A 10,042-nucleotide genomic window follows, 5' to 3' on the forward strand; every position below is an offset into this window, starting at 1 on the left:
CTGCTGTTCATTATAGCTATAGGACCACTGGCAATGGTGGTGAGAACACACCAAAATAACAATGAAATGTTGGGCTGCTAAGGAGCTGGGAAAACTAGGAGACCTTTAACTCTCTAAAGGTGCTGATGACATTTGGAGAAATGGTTGATAAATTTAACATACCCCTTAATAATTTTTTTAAATACCTACAGTTGAGAAATTTCGTTAGAACACACCAAAATTTAAACATTATGCATCCCCAAAATGTCTACCAGAGAAAAATTAATGAACGTGAATTGTTTAGGGAGGGGTTTGAGATCCAAAATCTACAGATGGAAGTAGATGGAAGTCCAGAAACATCTGTAGGACGGCTGGAGGCGCGGAGAGGCAATCCAAGTGGGAGGGGGCATGTCTAAAGCACAAAACACTCGCTATAAGAGATGTAACAGTGCTATACCTGATGTCTGTATTAAGTATGAGAAGGAAAAACATTTTTTCCCATTGTATTTGTCAATGTAAAGAAATTCTGGCAAGATATAAAACTATGTATTCAAACTCTTTTACAGATTCAAATACCCTTAGCCCCACAGTTGTTTATCTTGGGTCTACACCCAGATAATTTGAAGATTAAGAAATATCAGTGGACATTTGACATGTTTGCTCAAGACATGTAGTTGCATTTCCTTGTATTTCTCTGTTTTGTTGTGAAAGCACTAAAAAGAAATGTTGGTTAAAAAAAATATATAAAAATGAACATGCTGTTTTGAATAAGACTTGCAACTAGCCATTAAGGGCCATGAACTCGTTATGAAAATGTGTCCTGAGGTAATTAATCAAGTGAGAAGTAGGATTATTTTCTCACAGACTTCTATAGAAACAGATTTCTTTATAGAGTCAGTGGAGTCTCCCTCTGCTGGAAATGACATAGAATGCGGGTTTATGGAACTTGTTCAGACCCCCGTGGGATCATGACGACCTTCCCCAGTCCTGGACCTTGCTTTTAGCTTTTGGTGGTGACAACTTTCACTTCCTCTCCCTCTTCTTTTCTTTTACTGTTACTTTATCAAATGTTCACAGCAGCAAAACAAGACCAAGCAACAAACAGCGTGATGTAAACAACAAGAAATGGTGTGTTTTATTATTATTATAGAGTCACATTTTGCCTTCCTGCTGAATCTGCTGTTGTTGTTTTCTTCTTCTTTCCCTGTTTCCTCGCCTCTAACCTGAGCCAGCTGTCCCTGTGCAGCTCATGTAATACAGAGTGTACGTCATACGCACACACACACACACACACACACGCACACAAACACACTCCGCTGTGCCCTTGCACCATGACAGATCCCATTTCAGGGTTTAGAGAAGCCAGGTGGAGGACATTTCATGGATTCTCTCTTAGAGAGATGTGGAATCACCCAGACACGCACAATGCTGGCAAACTCAGCCTCACAAAACACTGCTGTGACACACACACACATACACACACACACACGTCAAGCCCCTAAATGAGTCACAGCGGAGTGATTGCAATCAGTGTTTCTGCTACACATAAAGCTCTTCGAACCAACATGATAAAATGTAATACAAATGTTATTACAAAGCAGCTAAAGAAGATGGAAATGTGTTGGTTCAAATCTCAGACTGATGAGGGAAGCTGACATCTAACAGTCAGGGGACGAAAACACGAGACGCGGCTGGAGAGCCCCAGGTGTGTCACAGGATGGTGTGCTCTGACATCTGTGTAGTGAACGCTCCCAAAGGATCAAAACGACAATTTACACACACTATTGGAGGAAAACCTGATAGAAAATGACTGCAGTGAGCTCAAGGGCGTATGTATCCATGAAAGCACATAAGCGATGCATTTAAAGGGACTGTGACTAAAACGTTTCATGAATTTTCAGTTTTTTTACATAAACGGTATGCACACACCATACGGTGAGAGTTACCACAAAGTCAAGAAAGGCAGAGGAGTAGACCCTGACGTTTATCACGTCTGGAAACGCATCAAAACATCAGAAAAGTCTGGAAATACATATTAAAGAGCAGTTAGATTTGCTGGCTTATTGTCAAGTGGATGAAATGCTGTGATATTCAGCATATGTGTGCATAATGTACATTTCTAGATTTTGTGTGTTTGTGTGTGTTTACACCTGCAGTCCGTTTGACAGCGCGGAGAAGATGAGGCCGCTGTCTGTCAGCAGGCAGTCGGTGTCCAGCAGGAAGAGCTCAGTTTACAGCTGGACGGCACCGAGCACCCCCTCCTTCACAGAGAAATACTTCATAGTGAGTACACAGACAAGTCCTTCCCTGACTCTTTCCATCTAGAACGAACTTTTGAAAATATTTCATGATCCCTGTGTGGCTTTAAAGTTAAAAGCGTGATGTCTATATGGATTTCCTTCTGTCCTCTGCAGTCGATGATGCGTGAGCTGCAGGACCCAGAGGGCTCGCTCCCGTCCCTGGTGTCTAAAAGTCGACACACCAGAGGAGGCGTGTCTCTGCTCAGCTACCTGTACAACCCGTCCCACACCGCCATCCCCTCAGACCACAGTCCTCTACGCCCCTACAGGTATGGAGCATTCAAAGATAACGCTTGTGTTATTGGATGCTAATGGTTTCAATCACAAGGAGGCAGTAGACAGTGGCTACAGAGACAATTCTGATTAGTACTGAATTAATTGTTGTTTTCATGGGATTTGACCGGAATAATATTTAGATAATGATTTAATAGCCTCATCCTTTAAAGCAGAACTTCCTAAACAGTTTGCCTTGGTCTATTGTGGACAGTAGTCATATTTAATTCTTTAGAGGCCTGAAGAGGTGAAAATATCCAGTATTTCAAAAGACAAAAAAAAAGAAAGATTGTTCTCTCCCATCCCTTCAATCATCTTAGGACCTCATGGAGAGTCCCGATTCTCCACTGTTGAAAAGATCAAAAATAACTAAAATACTGTGGTATAACAAGGTTTCAAACATACCTTTATTAGAAAGATGTTACCACAGATGTATCTGTTTTTTATACTTCATATGAAAATGTATTCCTGCACAGTCTGACACGAACTCACAGCTACCCGTCCTGCCACAGTCAGGGCACCAGTCTGGGAGGAAGCCAGTCTCAGCTGTCCCTCGGGGGGGAAGGGTCCCCGGAGATGTCTACAGAGGAGAGGGAGAGGACGGAGAGGATGGATGACAAGGACGGAGAGGAGGAGTGGGGAAGTGGGTTAGACACTCGCTCTACACCAGCAGAGAGGAAACCAAGTTCCCTGCTGGGGCTGCAGAGGTGGGGGTGAGCTCCAGAGCAGAGGTTTGGTTGCTGACCTGCACATCTGCGTGTGTAGATTCCTTGTGGCCCTGATCCTCATGCTAAACCGTCTAACAATAATAATTACTTTATTATGATACTTCAAATGAATAAAGATGATCTTTCTTCAATGTTCAGCACTCCTGACATCCTGAGAAAGAACCCAGCTGGAGAAGCTGACCCTGGAGCACACAGTGCAGCGCCTGGACCGGACGCCGGCGGCGTGCAGGTAGAGACACACCTGCACAAACATTTAGCTGAAATCAAAGCTGCATTAAAACCCTGCTGCAAATAAAAATAGCTCAAGAAAGTGTCACTGACAACAGAGGGCAACAAACCAGCTGCACCACTGATTTCTATGTTTCTAAGCCCACTCTCGGGTGCTGTCTTGTCGGGTGCTGTCTTGTCGGGTGCTGTCTTGATGCCCTTTAACCTTTCAGAAAAGCAGCAAATTCATCCCATATGCTGCCAGGATGATACATAGACTGTAAAAATAATGGACGTAGCGTCAGTGGCGTCCCCACGTAGCATTAGTGGACTGCAGTTTTGAAGCCAGTTTGCATTTTGGTGCCAGAATTGACCACATTTGGACAAAAGGGTGGAGCTGGGGAGGATGACGTGTCTAACGGTAGGGTTCCACACAGCGAATCACCTTGAAAATAATATTGAGTGTGTGAACTAACATCTACAGCGGTGTATTTGCCCTTTTTAAGTTTATGTGACATATAAACAATAATCTGTTAGAAGCGTCAATGTTCGCCATCAAAACATGTCATCAAACAAATGCACAAGTAGCCTAGCTCTAGTTTTTTGTGGTGCATTCACATTAGTGTAGAGGTGTCTTGGTGGCCTACGTTGTGACCACTTTCACTTATTTGGCTTTGTATCTGTTAATGACATACCATTAGATACCACAATGTCCAATGGTCTTGCATTTTTAGGGTATTTCTACTATCTGGATTCCATTTAAACTTCCAAATTTTTCCCATGTTGGTTCCAGGACTCCCCAGAGTGTCAGTCCTATTCTGCCCCGGCCTCACCCGCACCCCCTACTCAGCCTCAAGATTCAACCCCTTCCTCACCTGCCACTGCTGCTCTGACCCCAGGGAGGCCTGGGGTGGGCAGTGCCCAGCGCAGGGCCCAGGCCATCAGGCTGGGAGCCCTGATTGCAGAGCTGGAGAAGACCCTACAGAACCAGAGCTGCTCTGAGAAGGAGCTGAGAGCCCTGGACCACCAAATACTGCACCTGGGAACCATACTGAAGGTAGCCATGTGCATTCCTACACATATACAAACACACTGTGTGTGATCCTTTTGCCATTCATCTCCATGTAAATGTGGCCATGTGTTCACTCACAGAACGACCTTTCCCTGCTGAGAAGCTCATCATCAGAGGAGACTCTGGCTGTAGAGGAAGTCCTGGGCAGCTTTGACTTCCTTTCTCACGACTTCATTGCAGATGATGACACTTCCTGTTTGGGCAGCCTGAGACTCAAAGACAGTGGGTGAGTTAAAAGATAGACAGAATAAAAGAATCTTTACTAGGGCTGGGCCATATGGAGAAAATCAAATATCATGGTATTCTTGACCAGATCTCTCGACATTGACTATTGGTACTTTAACAACATATTTTCACAATGAGATTTCAGGTACATAATTATCAGCGATGTGGATATACTGTAATAACTAAGTGGGTAAGGGCAAATAATAGAACCGTAGTTAGTGTGTTAAGTACAGTACTGTAATGCAGCCTGTAAAACCAGTAAGACTTAGGCCATAATACGATATCCAAAATTGAAGATATCTAGTCTCACACTGTATGTCGATATCATATATATATATACATATATATATATATATATATATTATATATTGCCCGGCCCTAATCACCACACAGTGATTTAATGTGAAACTCACCTCTCGTTTTTGTCTTCATCCATCAGCATCAGTTCTTTTCAGCAGAGCACTCTTAAGAGTCTCGGCCTCCTCTCCCAGAACAGCCAATCAACTTCGGAGGAAGAGTTGGTCATAACCCCTCTGACTTCTGGGAATTGGGGTGTAGACCAGGCTCTTGAGACTCACCTGGATATATGTTGCATCCTGCTCCAGGTACAGTATGTTTATATGAGCTATGTCCACATTAATCTTGCTGCTCCTCAGTTCTTGTTGAACCAACAAACACGTGTTTCCTCAGATGATAGGAACGACCGAGTTCAGCCCATCGAGGAGGGACCTGCTGGAGGAAATGGCTCTCCAAGCTGAAGTCCTTGACAGAATCAGCTGTCTGCTGCTAGAAAGGAACGACAGCATATCTGCTAGAGACAGTTAGTGGAAGATCTGTCTGTCTTTTAGAGAATGACACTGTGTACAATTAACTCATAATTAAGCATAATGTAATTTACTACAGCTTGTAGAGCTCAGCAGTGACAGCCCACTTTTAGAACGTCTCTAGTTCCAGAAGGGATTTCCCCGTCCAGTGAAATTTGAAGCCTGGATGGAACCGAGCCCACCAGCTACCACATGAATCTCGACCATAAACATTTGGCACAAAAGAACAGTTTTAAAAATGAAAAAAGGCAAAAGCCTGTGCACAAAAACGATCATAGGCTTCAATGGCAGCAGCTCACTAGCTGCAAACATTTCCGTGGTAACAGCGAGCTCCACCAATCAGAGACATAGCTGTAACACTTATTATTATGGGTAGTGTGGTATTTCTCCATAAGATTGTGAATAAAACACGTTTTTCTTAAAACAAGGTTGATTTCATATGGACTTGTGGCTTCTACAGGAGCAGAAAACCTTCCTTTCACAATCTTACAGCGCGTAATAAGTCTACTTTGGGTAGTTTACGCATTATGGATAATAATCAAAATCCTCAAAAAAATGAATGGGGCCACACTGTTGAGCTCTATTTGGGTAAAACCTCAACCCACACCTTTGATGTACACTTCATGTTCTGTATGTGTTGGGCTGTTGTTCTGGTTCTCATGCATGGGTAAATAAAGGTCAACGTAACATTTTCCTTCTCCTCTTCGTCCTCTCTTCATCTTCAGTCCTCCCCAAGGCCCAGAGAAAGAGGGATCTTCTGTTGTTCTGGGAGGAGTGTATGAAGGACAGCAGCTCTCCTTTCTGTTGCCTCTCTGACAGTTTCTCTCGGGCGTTAAAGAAACGTTACACCCACAAGGTGAAGGCCAAGCAGCCCGGCCAGTCAGAAAAAGGTACAGTACCAAATACACACTTCATACCCCCTTCCCTACACATATGCTTATTTCACGACAGGCTTTGCTGTAGAGTTTTGCTAATGTTTTAAGAGTCTCCCGTCTGCCGAGACAGGAAAACAGAAATTGGAACTACTAAAGCCAGTGGCAGTAACAGATGTTGGCTCCTGCCACTGACTCCTCAATCTCAGTGTTCTGACTTGCTGACAACGCTGAAACACTCCCTCTCCCTCCTCTGCAGTGTTTTCTCAGCTCCTGCAGCAGGTCCAGACGGCCTGTCGGATGGTGCCCAGCCTCCGGCCCGTCTGTAGCCCAGAGAGAGTCACCCTCTTCCAGCTGTCGGTGTATTTGAATCGCTGGAGCATCCCGGAGCTGGGAGAACACATCTCACGCCTGTCCAAAGAAGGTACATATCTTTCTACATATAGATCCGAAGAAACTGTTTTAAACCGTCATACAGTTCTTCATTTCATTGGGACTATTTCTTTGGTAGAAAAAACTTACTATGAAATGAAAACAAGACAATAGACATGACTAGACATGGTGCTCATTGGTATACACAGTGGTGGAAATGGGCCAGAGCTCACATGTACTGAGTACAGGCAGAAGTGCCTGTACTCAGTACATGTGAGCTCATGTGTACGAGTGTGCGTTTTTGTTGACATGAGTACTGTACTTCTTACCAAGTCCCGCCCCCTCCGGTGGTGGGTAGGTACAGTACGTACCCCTAAACACCGGCGCAACTGCGTCTCTCACATAGCAGCTTAACGCTGAGAAACAGAGCTGACAATGTCCTAGGTAACACAGCAGAGGAGAAACACGTTATTTTAACCCTGATTGCTAGAATGTGCTGCTGTGGCACCGGCCTACACAGGCCCACTATGGTCCACTGTGCAGCCCACGGCGTGATCCATCTGCCCCGGCAGTCAACTGATCCTGCACCCCAGACCAGCTGAAAACCGCGGCGCTATATGGCGGGTTCAGCTGAGGCAAGGGTTGCGTTTGTGGCAGAAAAAATGTTTGACAAGTAGTCAATTTCACTTCAATTCAATTTTATTTATAGTATCAATTCAAAAAAAGCGTTATCTCAAGACACTTTACAGATAGACCAGGTCTAGACCACACTCCAGGTAAATAAAACTGATAATGGAATTTCCCACAAAATGGTGGCTAGTGAAAATGCTGTGTGGCTAGCTTTGGAAACAAAACAATAGTGAGAACAGTTAATGTCAAGCCCTGAATGTAATCAATGCATACAAAAACACATGTCAAGTGATATATTACTAAGACACGCGTATAAATATAAATATATCCAAGACTCATGCAATGCTCATGTCATGCAACTGCTGAACTGAGTAGCGGCAGGTGTCTCCAAAGTTTGTCTTGACATGTGTGTGTGTGTGTCTGTGTGTGTGTGTCCTGCTGGTATCTGTTATGTATTCAAAGAATGGTGGTATGCCTTTATAGTTCTACTAGAAAGCTTGAGAACGTTCCAGAAATTCCAGCTGGCTCACGACATCTGGACCATCTGTTAACATTACTGCCAAAACGGTCACACCAAACAAACTGGCCGTGTGTGTGTGTGTGTGTGTGTGTGTGTGTGTGTGTGTGGTGTGTGTGTGTGTGTGTGTGTGTTGTGGGTGTGTGTGCGTGTGCGTGTGCGTGCCCACTCTCCTTAAAGGATCAATAATGTTTCAATCACATCATCTTTCATCAGACATGAACACACAAAAACACTTCCTTCTTCTCTTCCTCTCTTCCCTCCACCTACAGTATGTGTCTTTACCACACTGTCTATATATCAATATGTACTGTATGTCTGCTGTGTGTTTTTGTGCTTAATTCAATTTGGAACAAATAACGTGTGAAATGAATCTTGGCATTTGTTTTGAGTCACTTGACACCCCAGGCAGGGGGAGTTTACAGCCCTGGTAAGATAAAAAATGATTAGATGATCTTAATTAATTTGCTTTTCTGGGAAGTAAAAAAATGTCATGATGATTAAGTCCTAGTGCATAAAAAAAGAATAAAAGCTGTTAATACAGAATTCTTCCTTGGTAAGATAAGTGTGTAGGAGTATTAAGTCAGAGTAACAGTTTCTCCTTATTATTTATTTTATTGCAATTGCCTCTGTGAGGATTTTTAGTTGTTAAATACAACTTAAAACAAGCATGTTCTGACGTGTTTGATTCGATATAAAATGGATATTCCTAAACGTACTTAGAAAAAAAGTCACAAAAGTAAAAAGGTACCATGCAGTTCCTAACCCTTGACCTGTTTCCCACATCAAGAATGAAGTTTGAACCTCAGCGTTGGAGCACATTTGAGCAACAGTGCTCAAAACAAATTGGAAATTTGAAACTGGGCAAAATTCACCTGGTTAAAAAAATATTGCGTGCCTTCATTGAAAGCTCCAATCCAGCTGTGAAACAGACTTTGTGATTTGTAATTCATTCATTATGGTCACTAATGTGTTTCAGAGTACATCCTGTCCGCCCTGAGGAGCCCCAAAAGGAGGCGGGCTTTAAATAAGTTGAGGGGGCGGAGCATGGTGGAGCTCCTCCCGCTGAGATGCACGCTGCAGACCCTCGCCGCCCTGCAGCTCGACTCCAACCACAAAGTCTGCAAAGCTGCTGCCAGCTGTCTCTGCAGAGCTGCAGGCTGCAAGGCTTTCAGGAGCAAGGTACAGCAAACCTTCCCTGGCAGCGGGTTAACTTCAGAGGGCTATAGGCCACATGGCGAGTAAATGTTTGCACCCAAATAGTTCTGTAACAGCTCCACTGACGAAATGAGATGGGACATTATAGCTCATACACATCAGCATGTTAGCTCAAAGCACTGCTGGGCCTCAGGACAGCCCAAAGCTTAGATCAGGCCCAAACACATCCAGCCCGACTCTACCCGAGCACGTGCACGCTGTGTCCCTGCCCGGCCCAACACATTAATTAACTATGAGCCCGAGTCCAATTTAAACCTGTCAATTTAATACGTGGACCGTTATAACTGATCTTATCAACTACAATTCTGAGTTGTTAGAACTACAGAAATCTGTTTAGAATTATCTTAATGAATAATGCAACAAGGACGAAGCCTGTCAACTGAGTTGTTTGTTTATTCAGAATGGAATGGATTGCAAATGGATCCGAATGAAGAACATAAAAATAAAATTAAAAAACCTGGCCCTGCCCGAGGAAAGTGGCAGGAGATGTGGCTATAGACTCTTGGTTTTGTTATGTCTAAGAAAATAACAGCTTCCCTCTCTTGGTTCCCATTGTGACAAGAAAAGCAAAGAGATAACTACTCCAATAAATCCAATAATTTCCAACTTATTTCCCTGTGTGTTAATCTTCTCCTCCAGGCGGTACTCTACTACACAGAGAGTTTGAAAAGCACCGACGTTCAGATCCAACGAGGCTCTTGTCTGGCTCTTAAATGCCTCAAGGTGAGCAACACAAATGACACAAACTCTAAGCAAAATTTAATTTAAATTTACAGCAATATGTGTGTGTGTGTGTGTGTGTGTGTGTGTGTGTGTGTGTGTGTG

At 43.6% G+C, this 10,042-nt stretch overlaps 1 protein-coding gene and 1 long non-coding RNA gene across 2 annotated transcripts in view; one reads left to right on the plus strand and one right to left on the minus strand.

Annotated features, from left to right (window-relative positions):
• ripor3 (RIPOR family member 3) overlaps positions 1 to 10,042 on the plus strand; it is a 52,060-nt gene that overhangs the window by 41,078 nt on the left and 940 nt on the right. Inside the window, exons 12-23 of the mRNA XM_032514720.1 lie at positions 2,136 to 2,262; positions 2,394 to 2,548; positions 3,029 to 3,259; positions 3,419 to 3,509; positions 4,281 to 4,544; positions 4,640 to 4,785; positions 5,224 to 5,389; positions 5,475 to 5,604; positions 6,334 to 6,498; positions 6,740 to 6,904; positions 8,979 to 9,181; positions 9,857 to 9,940. Coding sequence (XP_032370611.1) covers positions 2,136 to 2,262; positions 2,394 to 2,548; positions 3,029 to 3,259; positions 3,419 to 3,509; positions 4,281 to 4,544; positions 4,640 to 4,785; positions 5,224 to 5,389; positions 5,475 to 5,604; positions 6,334 to 6,498; positions 6,740 to 6,904; positions 8,979 to 9,181; positions 9,857 to 9,940 — 1,927 coding nt within the window. The remainder of the gene's footprint in view (positions 1 to 2,135; positions 2,263 to 2,393; positions 2,549 to 3,028; positions 3,260 to 3,418; positions 3,510 to 4,280; positions 4,545 to 4,639; positions 4,786 to 5,223; positions 5,390 to 5,474; positions 5,605 to 6,333; positions 6,499 to 6,739; positions 6,905 to 8,978; positions 9,182 to 9,856; positions 9,941 to 10,042) is intronic.
• Positions 5,934 to 10,042, minus strand: part of LOC116688585 (uncharacterized) — a 5,077-nt gene continuing 968 nt past the window's right edge. Inside the window, exons 2-3 of the long non-coding RNA XR_004331807.1 lie at positions 8,751 to 8,760; positions 5,934 to 6,093 (exon numbers count right to left, since the gene is read on the minus strand). This is a non-coding gene — a long non-coding RNA (uncharacterized LOC116688585). The remainder of the gene's footprint in view (positions 6,094 to 8,750; positions 8,761 to 10,042) is intronic.

Source organism: Etheostoma spectabile, chromosome 4 (assembly GCF_008692095.1).
Source record: "Etheostoma spectabile isolate EspeVRDwgs_2016 chromosome 4, UIUC_Espe_1.0, whole genome shotgun sequence".
Taxonomy (NCBI): Eukaryota; Metazoa; Chordata; class Actinopteri; order Perciformes; family Percidae; genus Etheostoma; species Etheostoma spectabile.